This window comes from Cariama cristata, unplaced genomic scaffold (genome assembly GCF_000690535.1).
Source record: "Cariama cristata isolate BGI_N322 unplaced genomic scaffold, ASM69053v1 scaffold16421, whole genome shotgun sequence".
In the NCBI taxonomy this organism is placed as follows: Eukaryota; Metazoa; Chordata; class Aves; order Cariamiformes; family Cariamidae; genus Cariama; species Cariama cristata.
Window position 1 is genome coordinate 56,222 of NW_009597690.1, and position 20,570 is coordinate 76,791.

General features: G+C 39.4%; 1 protein-coding gene across 1 annotated transcript; it reads right to left on the reverse strand.

Moving 5' to 3' along the window:
* Positions 1-6,192: 6,192 nt before the first annotated feature.
* On the reverse strand, positions 6,193-19,140 carry SLC13A2 (solute carrier family 13 (sodium-dependent dicarboxylate transporter), member 2). Its single transcript, XM_009709008.1, has 12 exons — positions 18,961-19,140; positions 15,630-15,758; positions 15,163-15,299; positions 13,812-14,038; positions 12,718-12,898; positions 12,368-12,490; positions 11,285-11,506; positions 11,085-11,182; positions 10,383-10,504; positions 8,163-8,324; positions 7,082-7,219; positions 6,193-6,324 (listed from the first exon to the last, which is right to left on the reverse strand). Exons 1-12 carry the CDS (start codon positions 19,138-19,140, stop codon positions 6,193-6,195), a joined length of 1,851 nt encoding a protein of 616 aa, XP_009707310.1.
* Positions 19,141-20,570: the final 1,430 nt, after the last annotated feature.

Below are 20,570 nucleotides of genomic sequence, written 5' to 3' on the forward strand. Positions count from 1 at the left end.
AAAAGTGGCACTGATTCAAAATAGTGGCTAGAAAGATATTACATACTTGACTGCACCTGGTGCAGAGGAAACTAAAGATATCAGTCCCCTCCCCTTTCCCCATCAATTGTCTCATATTTCTGAGATACAGGTGTGTGGTTACAGTGTAAACAGACCAAAGATTTTTCTTCTAGGCTAATAAGCTGCATTTTTTTTTTCTTACAGTGTCTCTGCCAAAATACAGAAACATACAGTATGAACTCCTGCACTTCCACACACCTCGTGCACACTGGAGAGAAAGGTTTGCATTTCTGAAGCCAGGATGGCAGACCGAACCTGCCCCCCTGGCAGCTATACTTCAGTCTTTTCTGAATATATTTCAGAAATTTATTTTTGTCTTGTCCATACACCCCACTTTCTATCAACTGTCAGAGCATCTTAAATGAAGAGATAATGTATAAGCATGAAAGTGGAGTTTGTTTTTTCTGTGCCATTGACTGATCTTTTGTGACTCTTGAGAAGGACAGTAGTCCTAGCTGTGGTCATTGGCTTTCACCACTAATTAAAGGAAAAACTGTTCTGTCTTCATCCCTAAGCTTGCAAGTCTCTAAAAGTCATCTGAACAAATTCTGATCATGTTACTATTTTCTCTGTAGCCTGGATGATAAAGATGTAACACTAAAGGAGTTACAGAGATGATTTCAAATCGGCTAGGTAGTCTCTTCTGAGACTACTATTTCTCCAGTGCCGGCTGTAGCTCTTGATACCACAACACCGCTTGCTTAGGTCTAAGGAGAAAAGAAAAAGCACAGGTGTGAGGAAGCTTGCATTGTACAACTGCGTTATCTGCAATGCAGACAAATGATTTATGATTGCATGTTTCATGTAAGCCAGAGGTAAGAATAAGGAGGAAAATTCAAACTCCCTTCAGGTGACAGACATCTTAAAAATAAAGAGGATCCTTTTGAATTTTCTGGCAAGTCTTATCAGGATAGTCCTACAGCAAAAAGGGATATGTGACTTTCCTTTTGCAGTCACTACAACTGCCCCAGAATAACCACTACTCACTGTCTAAGATCTCCTTGACAGGCAACCAGGAAAACTGGTGCCGTAACAGCTAACTGTACCGAGACTCTATTCCCCTTCTGCTTTTGCACACAACTTGCTCTTCTGACATCGTGCAATTCCATATTAATATGGACATTAGTTTCATGAACAACTCTGACCACTTTTCCTTTGCTTTATAGAAAGAAATGAGAAGCTCTGTAATCAGCAGAATTAATGACCTTTATTGTCCTAGCGTTTTCCTTTCCCTTCCCAAGAGCGCAAAGCCCTGGGTCCACGTGGCAGGTATTGGGAAAACTTGAAATTGCTCTGCTTCTCATAGACTGGACAGGGAGCAAGGTAAATGAGGAAATGCCTGCAATGCTGCTAGGTTGGCAAGAGAACCTTTATTTTAATACTAATCTGAAGTCGGCTGAATAGTATAAACTTGACACAGCGTAAAGTTTTGATGTTTTATTTGATCATACTTCATATTTTAAGTACAGTGCCATCTAAAAGTAGTCACAACTAATGCTTTATCAAGATAGGTACCTTGCACAGACATACAAGGTCTGAGCCTTGAAGCAGTTGCATCTGGTCTGATCTAAATCATGCATAACAGTATCTAAGGTTGAACCCCTGAATTAACTGTTTTGTTCCTTCTCTATCTTCAAATGAGTTTGTGCTTTGGTGTTGTTTTTTTTTTCCTTTTTGACAATTTGAATCAATTTCATTAATTTTGCAGCTATGCTGTCATGCACTGCCTTTGAAAAGTGTTCTTCTTGTTCCATTACTTTCCCCTTAGGTAGTTAAGGGTGTTTTCCGAGGAAGATCAACACCAGACAAGGTGCTTCACCTGGATTTAGGCACCTTGGGCATGCCCTGGTGCCGTGGCTGCAGCCACTGGATGGCCCATTGCAAGGGAGGCTGTACATCCTGAATAGCAACCTGACGTCTTCCGTCTGTTCGTATGATTAAAGGATAAATAATATTAAATGTTTCTTTAATAGGAGAAAATGCAAAGCATTGACAGTAGTGATTAAGTTCTATTAAACAGTTGTTATTTTGGACACCAAGTGATTAGTACATTCAAACCACTTCATTACCAGACTTTGGCACCTTGGTCATTACTAACTCAAATCGTAAAGTTCAGTGAATCAAGTTGTAAATAGTTTTATTGGTTCTGTGTTGGAAAAAAATTGAGGGTTGTGAAATTCCTTGATGATTTAAAGTTACATATTTCCTAAGTCCTTGTATTTCTATTTTCTGTTCTTGATTTTGTTATTCATCATTGCAGAAATTTTAAACTCTGTTTCTGCCTTTGCAAACACTGAAACCAACATGCTAATTGAGAGCAAAGAGTTGTATTCCTAGAACAAATATGCCAAATGGAGAGAGTTGGAGTTTTTCACTGAGATGTACACTACTGCCAACATGCCATAGTTATCTGAGGGAGGAATTACTTCCAAGGACGAGGGTGGAACTGCTCTTACAGCTTCTGGAGAAAGGTCCATATTTACATACATGCTGATGACTATTGGATAAAACAGAGGGCTTTGATGTTTCTGTTGGTTTGTATTTGGTTTTCTGCAAATATTTTTCAACTTTTTGAGAATTATTTTACGTCCATTACATGATAAGGCTTCCTTCAAGTTTTGGTGGTTTTTTGTGTGTTTTTTTTTTTTTGTTTTTTTGGTGTTGTGGTGTTTTTTTTTTTTTTGTAATGAAAGCTTAGGAATGAAATTGTAAGATGTAGACGTATTTCAAGGTTTCAGTGCTATACAACAAGGCTTCCTTAAAGTTCATTTTAATACCTTTTAAATGACTGGGAGCAAATTTTTGGTTTCTCCAAACCAACTTGAGGATTAGAAAGACATGCTGGCTTTATCCTGTTTTGGCTTTAAAACTGTCTTGTGCTCTGTGAAGTCTGTTTATGATTTCAGTGCTTGATGAAGTCACCCTTGCATCACTTACATGCCACTTTACAAATTTCTGTCAAGATTTTTATGATGAAGTGCCTTTCTCAAATGTAAGCTATTTTCACTGTTGTATTAGCCTGGTTTTCTTGTGTGGCCATGTGTTGTAGAAAGGTGTATGTTTAACAGGGTAAGTCCTTCATGTTCTCTTAGGTGTACACGTATGTGCCTGTAGAACTGGTGTGTGTGTATGCGCGCGTGTGTCTGGGCAAGGCAAGGCAAGACAGCACCATAACTCCAGGGAAAATGGAGGAGGTGACTGCGAGTCACCCACTTACTCACTGGCATATACTGTGGGAAACCTGTATTTTGTGGTTTTGTAGAGCACTTGCTTTTTAGACAAGGCAGGCAAGAAGGCAGACATCCCCTTCTCATTAACAAATTTATCACTTACAACTCTTATGTAAAACAAACTTAGTGTCAACTCTGAAATGAAGAGCTGCATTGGAAATCGCAGCTAACTACAACAGGTGCTGAGCCGGCAGTTTCACAGAAGATTGTGAAATTTGATCACACAATGGGAAATAGAGCCACTCCTTGAGGGCAATATCTGGAAACATAATGGAGAACCACCCTTCAAAGGTGATCTGTGTAATAATGGGGCTTAGAAACACTTTCTACCTGCTTTGCTTAGAAAATTATGAACATTTTTAATAGTGTTACTGGGTTTTGCACAAGAACACTATATTTAGCTCTACCTCAACTAGTCCTGCGCTCAGACACACCCAAGGCAATAAACTGCCCAGTGCGTACTTGCTACTACCATCACTTCAAGGTAGAAACTATTAATGAAATTTTCCGTTCTCTTTATGTCTTGGTATTATTGTTAGCTTCTCTTCCCTGTCTACAGATTGCAGCTTTTCACCCGTATTCTTCTGGAGGCTGGGCATTTGTATACCCCTTGAGTAACTTTCGCTGCAGCCATTTTCTGGTAAGTCTCTAACCTTTATATACTCATACATGCTAATGAACGTGGAACACTCAGCATTGCTGCATTGGCCCCATGACACTGTGCCACTTGATGTCTCTCTTCTTTCTTCTTGAGATTGCTGTAAAGATTGCACCTGTGCTCCTGCATATAACTTATGCACACCACAGCCTCTGAATAATGTAGACTAATAGAAAAGACTTCAAAGAATCATAACACGGTTTTAAAAGCCTGGAAGGAGAGGCTGGTGGGAAATGTTACAAGAATTCAACATTTCCTGCTTAGCTAAGCAGTAATTTAGAAGGACATGTAAACTATGTGCAACTATTTTGAAGAAAACAAAAAGCAAACAAAAGCTATTCACACTGCCCTGATGCTGTAGACAAAGAGCAAAGAAGGGAGAGGCTTGCAGCAAATCATCTGCTTGAGTTTGTCATTTTTAGGTACCCAGACACAGGCTGAGCAGGGTAATGAAAATATTTAGACAGATTTGGATGTTATTTGATAGAGGTAAATGCAAAGGGAAAGAAGGTGACTGGTTTAGCAGTGACCTGAGCAAGTCATTATGTGATTGAAATCAATTACCCAGGAGCATATTAACAAAAGAGAATATATGTCCTTCCTTCTTGTGCTGTGGATATTCTATTGGATCCCTATCACACATCAAATCAAAACACTATATTTCAAAGCCACTGAAGGGTTAATACCAGACTGTTCTTTCTGGGACAGTGATTTTCCAGAGCAACTGTGCTTGTCAGGCCAATGAAGCTCTCAGTGCAAAGGGAATCAGTGATCAGCAGGTACCAGAATTGTCTTGACAGTTGGAACTGGAAAGGAACTACTGCAGGTCAGTGAATTCTAACATTTTATAAATCAAATGTACACTGCACTTGGTCCTTGTCTCCTAATAATTAGGATAGAGAAAGAAAGAAGAAAGATTTTGAAGAGCATGTGTACTAGTTTAGAGTGAAGTTCACTCATCTTCACTGTCATTGAACCAATACGATTCAAGTGGGATTTCAGAAATGCAACAGACTTTGTGCAAAACTTAGGAGGCAGCAACAGAACAAAGCATTTAGCGCAGAGTTCAGGGGCACATATTGTATAACTGATCTGTCTGAACCCAACCTCATTTATGGTACTAAGTACGTCATTTGGCAAAGTGTCTTTGCATATTCCAGTATCTTTGTCAGTTTGGTCATTAGAAGTCTATGTGCTACTGAAAGTCAGTTCCAGCAGTATAGGGATTAAATATTTAAGAGTATTAGGGCCTTTTGAAAAGGAAGAGCTTGGCTTTGGGATTACAAGAAAATTGGACTCTTAATAATAAAGTAATTATTACTTTGACGATAAGAGAAAATCAATTATGCTAAGTTCTCTGATTATTCCAAGATATTTTAAGTAAGCACACAGACAAGCAGTTGATGTATGGAAGACAGAAGTAGAAGCAGTGATATATAATAGGAAAAATCTCCATACATGGGGGTACATAAAAAAAAGCTTTAATTCAATCATATATATTTTAGGACACAGGGATTCTCTCTTTCTCAAGAAAATATTGCTATTCTTATCATGACCTTGCAGGCTGTACTCTTACATAAATAACAATGAGACAGATGTTCTAGGAAAAAATGGTCTTTTACATTCATAACAAGCGGATTGCAAATAAATATGTTTCAGAGTAATAGAACGGACTGACAGTATGTGATTTGTGTGTAATTGTACAAGACATGCCTTGCTGTGAATGCCCATAGAGTATATAACAGTCATGTACATTTTGAACATATACACAGAGGCCTGTACACTCATATACAGGTGAACAGTCATATTAGTTGTGACAATACACAGATATATGCATGAAATCAGGAATGTAGAGTCTCTCTCCTTCCTTTTATATACACACCTCTCTCTTCTTTCTCACTGCGGATTTCAAACTTCACAGGTGGAGCTTGAAAAGCAATGTAGCTAGCACTTGGGAAAATCTACCCCTGCAGAGACAGAAAAATCTAAAGATACCTGGAACAGTTGAAAAGCCAAAGGTTACCTCATCTTACTGCTGGGGTAACAAAATTACCTGCTAAACAGCACTGTTAGGCAATTTTATTGCTGTTATCAACTGAATGATTTTGCTTGTAGGTAGCTTGTCCTTTTCCACAGAACAAGCTTGTCTCTTAACCACTGCCTCAGCAAAACTTGTGTAGATGATAGTCTTGCTCTCACTGCCGTTCTAACAGAAACAGTTGATGGTTCCTTTGCCTTGCCATATTACAGGCATGTACCTGTCCTATTTGCCCAAGATGGAAAAGTTTGCAGTTGGAACAAAGATGAAGCCCAAGTGTTGATGGCTAGAGTTATTGTCAGAACTCCTAGAATGTTGAGTACAAACCCAGCTTTGGCCTAGAATTATAAAAGAGAAAGATTATTAGTTGAACTGAGTACTTTTTTCCTTCCTTCCTTATTAGGATTGTTTGTATGGTTAGATTTTCTCTTTGGCCTTTTTTCAGAACTGCATCAAATTACATCTAAACTGGTTTTCTTCACAAATACAATTTGTATTAGGGGAAAATGAGTTTCCATTGGATAAAACTCTTAAACTGGAAGTCCTGAAATCCCTTTAATCTACTTATATAGGACTTGCTCTTCTGACCTGGCATCTGTCTCTAATGTTACTTTGGATTTCTTCTTGGATCACTTATGAATTAGAAAAGTTATCAAGACACATGGCATCCTTATCCATCTTTCCTTAACATAGTGAGAAACGGCATCAGGACAGCCTAGTGAGAGGTGCTAGGCTTTTCCCTAGTCCCTGCTGAAGGACTGTCCAGATGATAGGACTCTTTGACACCCCTATGATCTACATTTGGGCTTTTCAAACAGTTAGACATTGCCATTTCTCATTGACAGCAAGCTCTTGTTGGAACATCTTCAAGAGGCCTTGGCTGCTCTTTAAAAGCTCAATAGCACCTTTATAAGGCTCTGTGTATATATTGGAGTCAGTGTGACCCTTTGCTAATTCACACATGTATGTTCTTTCCATTTGAGGTAAGCTGAGTACAATGAGTTTTCTAACACTCTTCCAAGAAGAAACAATATTAGAAAAAGCAAAGATCAAAACTAGTGATGAAAATTCTGAAAAGAATGTGCTTTTCCTCACCATATCTATAACCTTGAGTTGTCCATATGAGAAGACAATGGCGTTAGGAGGAGTGGCCACTGGGAGCATGAATGCCAACGATGCAGAAAGTGTACAGGGCAACATGACATAGAGCGGATTGAGGCAGATTGCTTCAGCCTGTGCAAGAAGGGAGAGCAAAGATGATGGTTTTGGTATACAAAAATGCATAGAAATCTTTTGGTAGAAGACTGATTGTATTTGCCCATGTCAGAAACCCCATTCTTTCACAAACACTGCAGCCACTCATATTTTGGTTCTGCTTTAGAAACTTCTAGCCAATGTCTTTATGCAGCAAATGCAAGAATTGATTTTGTGGTCAATGCTTCGTGTTCTTCAACATGGAATATGATCACTGCTGCAGTATAAATTAGTAATGATTATGGTTGCATTCAACTCTAAGGAAGAGTGGTTAAGAACAAAATTAAATTATCAGAGGAAACAGGGTAGCCCAAGCTCTGAAAGTAAGTGGATCAGTTTAGGGGTTAGCTGGAGTGCATGGCCTATGCAAAAATATTTTGGTGGAGCTTATTCCAGTTTCTATCTGGAACCAGCTTTTCATGCTGCAGAACTATGTCTACCCCGGCAACAGGAATCTCCTGTGGAAATGCAGAAGTCTGAATTAGGTCAAAGAACTTGACTAATGCTATCACCTTCAGAGACTTCTCGAAGGCTACTGGTCAGAGTGAAATACAGTAATGGAATGTTGCAGGGAAGCAAATGCTGCTGCTGTTGCTGTCTCTGTGCAGTACAAATAGGAAAAAACAAGTACAGCTGGCAGTGACCTCATGAGGTTGTTTAGGCCAGAAGGCGAAGTCTAATATGCCAATGAATTTAATCCCTTTACTTTTCACCAGCAATGATTTTAGAAAGGTTGAACTACGCACAGTGTGTGTGAATATATATGCACGCACATACATATTATGTATATTTTAAGTCTTGCATTCCTGATCAGATACACAAACCAGTGCTTGGCTGTGTCAGCCAATTAGTTTTTATAATTGAGCAGATGCATGCTTGGAGAAGAGTTCTTATAAGAGTATTTTGAAATGCTGGAACTTACCATTGAAGCCAGAATAGGGAGAAAGAGGGTAGTGGTGGCCACATTGCTGGTGCACTCAGTGAAAGTGGCAATAAGGAGACACAACAGGAGAGCAATAGCTGGATGAGGGATTTGCTGCAGAGGAGTCAGTTTGCTACCTAACCATGAGGACAGACCAGATACCTGTAACAGAGGAAAGAGGTCTATCAAGATAGTAGGCTGGAGAAGAAATAGCCACATCACAGTCCAATTACATTTCTCATACCAACTCTGCCTTCTCTTCTTGTAGCAGGTCTCATACAAACCGCTTTCGGTAGAAAAACACGTAAGAGGTAATGCTCATAGGCATGATAATTTGGTAGGTTAAATAATAATAAACGTGCTTTCCCTTCCAAAGAATTTGAAAGAAGAAGGTACTACATTTACAGTACGTTATTGATAGCAAATAATTATTTCTCTGTTCAGGCCATTAGTCATATATGATCAATATTTGGGGCTTTTTTTTAAATCTAAACAAAGATTTCACTTTCTAAAATACTTTTGTATATCTTAGCAGAAATGCTAGCAATTTAATGTAATCTCATCACATTGTCTGAGGTCTTGATCAACTATCTGAAGCTTTTCATACCTTTCATCCTTCTCAGCCACTGAAAAATACCAGCATCTTCCCTATCATTCTGGGCTGTAGTTTGGACATCATTATTATTCAGCTTCTCTTCTCAAGAGAACGTATCCTAACTGTGCCTGTCTTGCTGCTTCATGCATTATGGTCTAGCTTTCTTACTGGTTTTGCAACCACCATTCTTCTTCATGTCCTCCCTATTTCATATCTTGGTTACTTCAGCCTGTCTCTTCTGACATTGAAAAGTGCTATCTCACAGGAGGGTTAGAATCTATCTTGAAAGGACTAGTCTAATTCCCTGTCCTAGGGCAGAATCAGCTCTACCTAAATTGTTACTGATTGATGTTTTTCAAAATTGTTGTTAAAAATCTCTAGCACTGAAATTTCCAAAATCTCCCCAGATAATTTTTTCAAGTGCTTAACTATCTTTACAGCTGGAACATTTTCCTACTGCTTAACCTAAATCTCATTTGCTGCAATTTAAGCCCTTTAGCACCATCAGCGTATAAAAAAGTACACTAGCTTCCCTTCTGCAGCAGCTTTTATGTATTTCATTACTTATTCTAGAATAAATTAATGTAATTTCTTGAATCTTTCCTTTTCCAAACATGTTTCCCAGAGATCCGATCATTCTCCCTACCTTCCTCTAAACTTTCTTCATAAAGCCCACATGTTGTTGAAGACCAATATCCAAAACTGAATTCAAAACTGAATACATTACTGTACCTGAGGACTTACCAGTCCTGAGTGGAAGGGTTATATTTTACATGCCTTATGTATGATGGTCCTACCTGTAGTTTCCAGTTTGCTTTTTTCTCAGTAGCAATACAATACTATTGACTAGAATAAGGTGTATGAGCAGCTTTAAAACTTACCCAGTCATTTCTACATCTTGCATTTGTGATGCTTGGTTATTTCTTCCTATTTCCCACCTCGAGTTGCATCCTTGCTTTCTAGAAATACTATTACAGGTCATTGTAATCTTTGAATTCTAAACTAGTATTTCCAGGAACTTGAAACCTTTTCTAATTTGTTTATTGTCTATAGATTTAATAAGTGTGTTGTCTGTTCCATCATCTAAGTCATTACTGAAAAATAATTTGTAGTGGTGGACTCCTGGCAGATGCTTGCAGAAGTACATCAGTATATCCTTCAGTCTGACAGCCAGATGTTTTTATCTGCTCCTGAAGGTTCTCTAGCTAGCTCTACATTTCTCTTCTAGTAGTTTAATTTAAATCATGTTTCCTTCAGTAGTTTGTTTGAAATAGTTTGGAGACCCATCCTGGGTACCTTATCTCATGCTTGCCACATCAGTTAAGTTTTATTTAATAGAACCTTTAATGTGTTGGAGTAGTTTCTTAACCATCCACTTTTCTAGAAACACAGTTAATCATGCTGCCTTGATTGGTAGTACCGTCCCAGTTGCATAGGCAACAATAAAGATTCTAATCACAGGACTCTTCCTAAGGATGGTGAAGTCTGTCCTGCTGCCACTAGCTGAGGAAATGGGCCTTTGGTGCTACCAGCATGCCCTCTTGTGTTCTGGGAGAGCACGCATGAAAAGCAAGGTGGAAAACACCCAGGAAGACACAAATACCAGGTAAGCAGAGGAATGTTACCTCACTGCCTTTGGCTAAGGCAAAGCCACCTCCCAGCAGAAACACAATGTTCCATGGCATTTTCTGGTGAACTACTTTCCAGTCCAAGAGAGCTGGAGGTGCTTGGATCTTTGACTTGCTGCCTAAAATCCGAAAAGATTTTGTAAATCACGTTGCATCCTCCAAAGAAAGGAGGACTTCTTGGTGGGAGGTGAGTTTAGTCTGAACATCAGAAAACGCTTCTGTCAGTGAGATCAAGTAGACTGTGGAATGATCTCCTAAAGCAAATGATGGGAGCCTCATCAACAAAGATTTTAAAACTTGGCTGGCAAAAATACTAATGTATGATCTGTAGCTGCTCCAAGAGGCATAGTAGAATAAAGATAAGAGTGAGTTAAAAGTGTGGCAACGTATCTGTGGAACTGTATGTGTTTCTGTTAAGTCTTGTATTCTCTCCTGAAGACTCCAGCTTCAAAAGCTTTTACATACGTGTATACTAGTGTCTGGAACACTACTGGGACAAGAGTTTCCTACTTAGTGAAATTACAAGAAACAGAGAACTTTTATGGGATATATGCCTTGCCTAGCCTAAAGCATACAGCTGTAGCTATGGAGGAAGAGCAGTTTGAAGTCTTGTTTGAAATTTCCTTTGTAAATCTAAAATATAAAACTTCTCGTGTACCTATTCTGATGGTTGATTTTTGATGCCTTCAGTAAAGTTACCTGTTTGTTGTTTGTCTCTGTCACTGTTAGAAATGTCAGAAGGGATGATGAACAACAAAACTGAAACGAAGATGGCAACTGTAGCATCAGTGACGTAGCTGCAATAGATCAGTCAGAAATTTAGTCTAGCCGTGTTTTCATTTTTATGAAATCTAGCCTACTTCATTTTTATTCAAAGTGAGGAGGAAAAATGGTGATACCTTGTATCATTTTTGTTGAAAAGAACTGTTGCCCAACCTGGTATGAAACCAGGGTCTCTTGTAAACCAGAGCAGTACCAGTAATATGAAGAGGATCAAAACTGCTATTTCTGCAAATTTCATTTGGCCTAATTTCTTGCTTTCTTCCTTGATAATCTCATAGGCCCGTTTCTCCTTAGCTTTTGTAGAGGCATTTGCAGCACAACCAAAATTCTTCTGAAAACTAGAAGAAAATGGACAAGAAATATCAGAGAAATTTGCCAGATATCGTCAGAGTTAAGAATCCAAATTTTATACTAGTCATATTGTCTTTTAGATATATGCATTTATATATGCATATAGAAATTATATGTTCTTATCATAGCATCAGCAGCCATAGGTGTTGGATAGTAACTGCATTGTATTGTGTATTGCCAAGATGATCGATCAGAGAGAGGCTTCCTGCCCCTAAAAGCTCATTATCTAAATATAAACAGGTGTGCTATCTAGACACATGGGGAAATAATGACAATGATAGTGGGATTGACAAGGCTATACAATCACCAGGAAGTAAACAGTTGCCAAGCTTTTTAAAATGACAGAAAAAGATAATTTTAAAAGGGAAATTTGAAGAGGAAAGTACCATTTCGAGTATTACAGTGCTCTTTCCACTTAAAAGAAAGGAGGTTAGGGGTAATACAAAAGTGATTAAACAGGTAGGTAATGCAAGCTGATTGTATGGGATGAGTAGCATTGGGAACTGGCACAATACTAATCCTCTAGGTCTGTAGCAACTCTTGTCACAAAGGTATTTACCAGCTGTATGTAGAAATCAGTGTCCTGGTTTGAAACACAACAATCTTTCAGGACATGAAAGCAATGCTGCAGAACAGGTTATATGCAGTTATAACTTCCTATTTTCATCTACAGAGTATATTTAGCTGGGATTTGATCAGGTTCCTCAGAGAAAAAGTTGCAGTATTTTAACTATATATGTTGATATAAGATTGGGCTCATCAATAAGAGTATCACTTGTGTTACAACATGTAATGAGTGCTTGATAACAAGCCTGTCAGCTGTATTACGGTGTGTAAAGGGTACTTACTTAACGCCCAAGTACAGTATCTGCAGCCACATCCACGTCAAAACCAGTAACAGGATCATGGTGGGGAATGCAAAGGAGAACCAAGAGGCAAAGTTGATGATATTGCCATTGTTAGGAAAGAGTCTGTAAAATGCAGATGGCTGTTAGCATCCAAAATTCTGTACTCTCTTCTGTATTTAATTAATGATTCAGAAAAGTGGAGGTACTGTGAGGCCCACTAAGGAAGAGAAGCTAACTTCCCAACAAAGTTACCAATTTGAATATTTTCCTTCTCTGTGTTGGCTGGGAGTCAGCTGCAGCAGAATGATGCAGTTTTGTGGGCATGTAATCCCAAATTCAACCAGACTTACTCATCAACTTGTCCTTGCAGTACCAGATTTGGCGTTGTCCCAGTCAGAGTTGCAATCCCTCCAATACTGGCCGAGTAACAAATACAGAGAGACATTCCCTTGCAGAGTTTCTTGTGTTTCTCTTCTAGCAGATTTTCATTTCTCTTTCTGTCTTCCTCGACTGTCAGGACATGACTACTACCTAGGTCCCAAGACAGGAGCAAAAGAGTTACAGAAGCTAGATTTGATAGGAAAAGATCTTGTGCCTGCATAATTCAGGCTAGGACATAATGGACTCAAAGCTGAAGGAGCCAAATTTCCCCATTTTAAGGCTGGCATTGTTAATTCTTTGATCTTCTGTCCATTTTCACTGGTTGTCTTGATACAGAGCAGTTTTTCAGAAGAAGGAAGTTGAAACGTGTGATGAAGTCTGAACATACTGCTGACACTTCTTGGTGAACTAGGGCAATGTCTGAACTGCACATGGAGGGGTGAGAGGCAAGAACTCAGGGACGTACAACCGAGTCAGAGGAGTTGGACTGAAGGGAACTCGTTCTGTACCAGCACCTGACTGCTGGCACTGAGATTTACATTCAGAATCACTTGAGTCATCTCAAAGGTGGGAAGAGGGCAAGACAGCTGCTAAAGAGAGATTGTTGCATGATTGTTTATCTTTGGATTACAAAGATCATTTTAATCCCTAACCTTCCGGCATGATATAGGCAGGAAATTTTCCCTTGGGAATTCCCTATAATCTGATAAATTACACAGTAGATAATAATTGAACTAACATAAATATATAGGGGAATATCAAGCCTAATATAAAGGCTTCAGCTAATGGACAATTTATACATTTTGTTGTTTTATTGACTAGTTATCATCTCTTCATATTTTCAGTCTATTTCTAACTTCAGCCAAGTCAGTAGATCTTACTCTGCTTTTGTCTGGTTCGTGGAAGAGCCTCATAAATGCTGATTCAGTCAGGATGCTGATTCAGTCAGGATGCTTTAGGCACATTCACCTTTTAGAATTTACTAGCAACTATAATGACAGTGAAGAAGGCATCAGGTCATTCTCCATTACCCTAAAGAGAAAAACACCCATAACCCACTCACCGTTTTCCTCTGTTTCTTTGGAGTAATGTGGTTTAGTTGACTCTTCCTGCAGTTCAAAGGCTTTATTGATGTTTTCAGATGCTCGGCCAACTGTGCCAGACTCTATTTCTGACTTGTGCAACTGTTCCAACACTGCTTGTGCTATTGGGACCATCATGGCAGTGGTAGCAGTATTGCTGATCCACATTGACAGGAAGGCGGTCACAATCATGAAACCCATGAGAAGTCTGAAATGAAAAGGTTTGAAAAAATTGGTTCAGAACTCAGCGCTGCAATGCCCTTTGGTGAAAAATCTTTGTCTACAAATGCTGGGTTTGGAAAATGCTCAGCAATTCACACCTAGCACTTCCATTTACCATAGTCTGCTTTGTGAATGACACAGTAAGATTTAACATAAATTCTTCTTTTTGCAATTTCAGCCAATTGTGCCTTTACGTTCTTATGACTAGGAAAGTGGAAGCTGGCGTCTTGGAGCAAACAGTTTATCTGGTCAGTATCCTGCTTATTCTGCATGCTTCTGAGGAAGACATACCATCTCAGTAACACATGTTAATGTATTATAATATATTTTGAAGAGGAATTGCAAGCTTTGATTGCCATTTGATCCCAAATGGCAATCAGTTTAAGCCTTAAGGAAGATCATCTCTTTTTTCTTTTTTTTTTTTTTGTAATTTTATCCCACTTCTATTATTTAAGATTCTCTTCTTAATCATATAAAATTCTAATCCTTGTTTCAGTATAACTCTGTTATTTGTCTCAGAATTATTCTTTAGATGAGATGTAGATTATATATTAGATGAAAAGCGTTTTATCTTCTATGCATTTTTATTCTATTGCTTTGTAATTTCCTTCGGTATTCCCTCTTCTTATGGTCTGAAACAAATTAAATAGGGCCATGTAGCCTCTGCATAGCTTAAAGTTCTAGTCTGGCAAACATTTGTTGTTTTCAAAACAAGAATCCCCATGTTTTCTCTTCTCTTTCCAATCAGTATAGCTGTTAGAGAATATCTGTTTTCTGTGTTTCAGCTGTAGCCCTTCCTGATCGTCTAAAGCTGTGCTTCTGGCCAAGCCTAGCAGCACCCTTGTCTTTTCAGCATTGACTCTCTTGTTGCTATTTCTCCACGTAAAGCCATTTGGAATTCAAAAAAGACGCACCAGGTCTGTAACACATCAGGATCATCAAAGGATCCCCATTTGCAAGGTTTGCTGAGGCACTAACTCACTTGGACTGTAGAAAAGCATTTGTAGGATATGATTTGCAGATTCACATAGGAGACTACAGGCAACTCCGAGATAGGAACTAATGCCATAAAGTCCTTTATCTCACAGTGTTTTCATGACTGTTACTCACAGGGCTGGTCTGACACCAGTGATAAGCAAGACCCGCAGAGCAACACGCTTGTGTAGGTGCCAATTCTCAATAGCAATGGCCATCAGCAGTCCCCCAATAAAAAGCATATTGGTGTCCTTCAAGTACTCCCGACAGACCTGTAGCATGGAACAAGGGGGAGAAAATAGTGACAAGAAGCCAAGAGAGAAGGCGTTTTCTGAGGTAGGATCTTGTTCCAAAGACATTAGCACGCAGTAACTATGGATTGCATCTAAACAGTGAATTTGCGTTGATTTCAGATTAGCGGCTCCACTCAGAGTTGACTGTAGGCTCATGCAAGTTCTGTTCCGTGGAGAGGACAGCCAATTCCCTGTGTAATTTTCTCTTCTTCGCACCACACTCTGGAAATCACCCTGGAAATAATCCCAGAATAACAGAAGCTGACTAGCAAATACATAGGCAAACATGTATAGAGTAAGATCTCTTACTGTTGTTGAATCCATGATATTCATCAGTGGGAACAGCAGGACAGGAAAGAGGGCTGTGACAGCCAACGGCAAGGCTTCTGTGCACCAAAACAGTGCCATCAGTATGATAACATAACCACATTGGGCCTCCTGACAGAAAAAGAGTACATGCAATCAGAACAGACTGTACATCTCACTTAGACTTTGAGAAGGCAACAGCCCATAATTGTATTCATTGCCTGATAAAGGGATTAGAGAAAAGGTTATTTCCTATCTTTTTCTCCCACCTATCCTCCTATTTACGCAGATCCTAACCAAATGACAATCTATTCGACAACCTTGTCAGAACTATGAGGAGAAAAGATGGGGGCCTCCAATGGGGAGAAACAAGAAACTTAGAAAAAGAAACAAATTGATGACTTTGAACCCTTCGTGATAAGGGGTTGGCAGTCCCTGCACAGACTTCTTGATTTTGCTGATGGTGATATTTTCTTTTGATATATTTCTGTCTTTAAGTTACAGAAATAGTTACTGATCCAGTCAAGGTTTCTCCAGCTTTTTCTCTACATGTTTTAGGGCATGGCCCACATGACCCCCAACTAATTTCAACAATCTGGATTCCTTGTCCTGTAAATACTTTTATCTATTTTTCATTGGATTTTTAGCTTAGTACAGACTTTGAAAGGCTCACTGACAAACTGGTGACAGATCAGTTTCAGCTTCCACTGACTTTGACTTGTTTCTTTGAAGAAAGAATCATGTTACTCTTTTTCTGAGAAAACATTGATTTAGTTCTGCTTTGGACAACCACTCCAAATTTTATATAAAAATATTTAACTCAGTCCCTATACACTAAAAAGATTCAAAATAACTTGTCACAACAGATTTTCATATGGCTAGGCTGATGAAGAAAGAGACGAAGAGGAACACTGCAGGTTACAGTGTCTTCCTCATTTTGGAACTAGCACAATAATGGGCACCAGCAAATCCAAAGGAAGAAAAAAGTGCTTGTGTGGTCTTGGATCAAGGATGTCCGCTAAAATATACTGGACAGTATGAATGAAAATGTAGTGATGCTCATTGAGGAAACAATGGAGAGAGAGAAAGTGTAATGGCTAGGTTACAGAGGATTAAACCAAGGAGCTGGAATGATGGCTGACAGGACACACTTGTGATGCTTTGGAACACGCTCCGGAGTTCTGAACATGGCATAGAAATTACAGAGCTGGTGAAGGGAAAGGATGAACAGGGGAGCTGAGTAGTCTGGAGGAAAGAAGAAGATAGCAATCTAGGTGGTAAATTACCAAAGCAGCAGGGTTGGAGAAATAAAGCTGAAAGAGATTCATGAAAAGATTAAAAGATGCCTTTTTTAGCCTTATTTTTAAATGAGAGCAGTAAGAACCTTAATTATACATCCCACCAAGCACTGAAAGCAATTTTCCATTTTGAAGATCCTTCTTCTCCCATTTTTGTTATTAAGAGACGCCAGTGAGTGACTTTTGAGAGACCCTAGCAGGGCTTTGGAACATACATCATCGGCACAGCGCTATTCTCTTCCAGCCTGCTGTGAACAGGCTCTCAGTAAAAGCTGGAACAAGGCTTTTCACAAAGTCTGTTGTCCTGTCAGGACACTCTGTCTTCAGACAAAATCTTTAGCATTGTTTGCTGTCATTTGTAATAGTTTAGTGTCCAGTGCTATGTCATTATAGGACAAGTTAATAGCTCAACGAAATAGAAAAATGTGAAATTCTATCCTGTAAGTTGTCTGCTTATACCTCTGCATGCTGAGGTACCGGCTTTTCCTGCTTAGCAGTACCACAATGCACAATTCTAACACAAGAAATCTTCTTACAGATTGCAAAGGGGAAAGTCCAGGACATTTAAAATTTTTCTGTTGTAGCTGACTACATAGAAACCAGAGGGAGTAATTTTCAAAGAGGAACTGAACCAAGACTGCCAAATCATTGCACAGGCAATACCAATGACTTATTGTATGGTAATAATGACTCTAGCAAGTAAGTTTGAACGCATGGCCTCAGGACAGAAAAAAACCAAACTCTTTCTGGCTACTTAGAACTTTTCTGATCCAGATCTCTCTTAACTTCAGTAACTCTCTTGCCTACGGAAAGTTAACTAGCAAAAAAGTACTTTTGCTGTTTTTCTTCTTAGTAAGCTTTTAAGTGATAGTTTAAACTATTTTATTTGCATAGCAAGGGAATGGGAGGACACGCCTGATCAGTTACCACATTTCACCTCAAGCCAGTGCCACTCTGTCATTCTTGCTTGCAATCCTCTGGTGATAGCTCCAAAGTCTCTGATAATCCTCAGACAAAGAGCTGTGAGGAAGAAAGAGCTTCGGGACAGGCTGCACGAAAAGACAGGGAAGGACTAGTGGAGTGGAGAATGAAGCTTGGCGAAGGAGATTGGAAACTGGGAGTCAGCAGGCATCGGGAGACAAGCAGGCAGGCAGAGGCCAGAGGAAAGAGCTAGAACTTGACATCCAAAGGGCAGTGACAGGAGAGGTAGGTTGGGACTAGCTATTTAATGATGCTGGGACTGTAATAAGAGACCTGAAGACCAGAGATTAGATCTGTCTGCATGAAGAGATTGGGAATGCGAGAACTAAGCCAGAGTGAAGAAGCAGCAGAAGGCTGGCAGTCTGCCTGCTCACAGTGCTGTATTTAAATGATCGATGTCTCAGAAATACCTGCCCCACTACTACAGGGTTTTGGAGTTCACTTTTTCTGAAGGAATTCTGAGCAAGGGGTCTTCCAAAACTTGATATTTTAATTTGTAAATCATTGTTTGGAAAGATTCTTACAGAAATGTGCTAAACAAAGAGTGAAATACATATTATTTTATCCTTATGTATCAGAATGCCTTGTCCATCTGACCAAGAAAAATGCCTCTTCTGTCTGGCAGCAACAACAACAAGGAAAAGCTTAAAAGAAGATGTGGACTGGATACTTTTAGAAAATCAGAAGGGAGATTAAAATTGAGCCTTAGATTGTAATTTAGGTTCACACGTATGAGCTTCAGCATAGAAAGTCCTTTGCTAAATCAGTTAGATGCAGAGCAAAAGTTACAAAGTCGCATGCCACTGAGCATTCTTCTACAATATGCAATCGCAGATGTATCTGTTCATCCATCTATGTCCTATTGCTTTCATATTCCTCCACTATCGGTAGTCAAAGGGGTCTGCTCAGAAAAAAAAAGGTCATCAAACAATAAATGAAGGAAGTGCCTCTGAGAAAGAATCTGTATGTTCTCATCAGCCGTGTCACTTAAAAGGAACAATTCTAAGGAGAGATTTGGAGATTTGGCTCTCAAAGTCAATAAAAAAAGTTCTTACCTTGGTAGGAACAGCCAAAGGCAGAGGAAGAAACAGAATGGGTACAAGCACTATGATCAGGTATTTCCTGAAGGCTAGGGCCATCTGCAAGATGCCCGCCATGGTGCTGGAGCTAGCCCAGTGCTGAAAGCCTGAGCTCTGCTGCTGGAGACTATATAAACACTCGGGAATATTAACCATTGACCTCAGGAGGCTGGGTGTTGTTTTTGGAACTGTAATCAGAGAAAGAAGGAAGAGAACAAAGAAGGGAGGGGACAGCAAAAGATTGTCAGACTAGGAACTTTCTTAAGACAATCTTCCTGATAACTGGTAAATGCAGGAGACAATTAACTCCTTGTGGACCAAGTAGGTTTACTAAAAGCATCCTGAAATGACCTACGCTTTTTTTAAAGATTATTAATGTTTTGGTCTTTACTAATGCCTTCTTTGAACAGGTACCATTATTCCTTCTCTAAAAAAGAGAAACTACTCCCTCCACAATAGGTTGAAATTGTTTTTAAAGTATGTAGAGTACTGAAAAACACATCTGCATCTGTAATAAATATAGAGATTAGAAACATCTACACAAACCGTTATATAAACATCACTGTATTCGCTGAGAAATTCTTTGGGTAGCAAAATCTACTAGAGCAGAGCTCCTGTCACCAGATGCCACATCAAGTCCCCATGCAGAAAGGGACTTAGGGTCCTTACCACCTGAGAGCAGGGGCACTCATCTTGCGTGGTCCAAGGATGACCCTCGTGACAATTCCATTTTCTTCTACTCAAAGAACAATAGGGGAACCGTTAAGGTCTGGCCAGAGCTCAGTTCCTCCCACATGGCAGCCCAGTATGTTGTAAGAAAGGCCTAGGGCCAAAGAGAGAACCTTGTAACTCTTCTGACATAGCCTGGTGTATCTCCGTGGATTGCGAAAGACTTGGCTACAAGGCATCACTTTGCAGACATTGGGCTGTTTTTTTCCACCTTTATACGCACAGCTTTGGTAGCTTGCGTGGTGTATGGGGGGGGGGGGGTCAGGAAGAAAAAAAAGAAAAAAAAAGTGCTACTGGGAAATTACCAGCAATTCTTGTCCCAGTTGCAAGAAACTTCCAAAATACAAGCAGTGAATTGCTTGGTTCTGTAAATACATAGCAACGGAACTAAACTTTTTAATTCCAAAGGGAGTGTCTTGTTAATGTCACTTTGATATCTTTATTTGGTAGATCACGCAAGTGCGTACTTCAGATAATGATGATAACATTTCCATTTTATTGGTATAAATTATCTCAGCTCTGTTTATAGCTCACTTAAGCAGGGAGAGAGAGAGAGAAAGAGAAGCACAGACATTAGGTGAGCTGATGTCAGCTCCACAAAAAGCTTCTGCTGTTTCTCTCATCCCTTTTCTGCTGGGGCTTGTTTTTTTTCAAGAACGTGCTTATGATTGAAAAATTGATTCGGTTGCCAGAGCTGCAAACTCACAGCTCTCACAAGCTTGACTTAGGCATACTGCTCACAAGAAACAGCATTGTGTTACACAACTGCCCGTCCTGAGCTTTGGCATTTCACCCTTGGTACAAAAATAATGAGAAAGAGCTTTCAAATGAATTACATTCCCCCACATTTTTGCACC

Coding starts and splice junctions, on each gene's coding strand:
- SLC13A2 (XM_009709008.1), bottom strand. CDS start 19,140: ATGGTTAATATTCCCGAGTGTTTATATAGTCTCCAGCAGCAGAGCTCA. Junction 15,759..18,960: donor CTTTGGCTGTTCCTACCAAG/GTAAGAACTTTT, acceptor TTTTTCTGTCAG/GAGGCCCAATGTGGTTATGT. Junction 15,300..15,629: donor ATATCATGGATTCAACAACA/GTAAGAGATCTT, acceptor TCCATGCTACAG/GTCTGTCGGGAGTACTTGAA.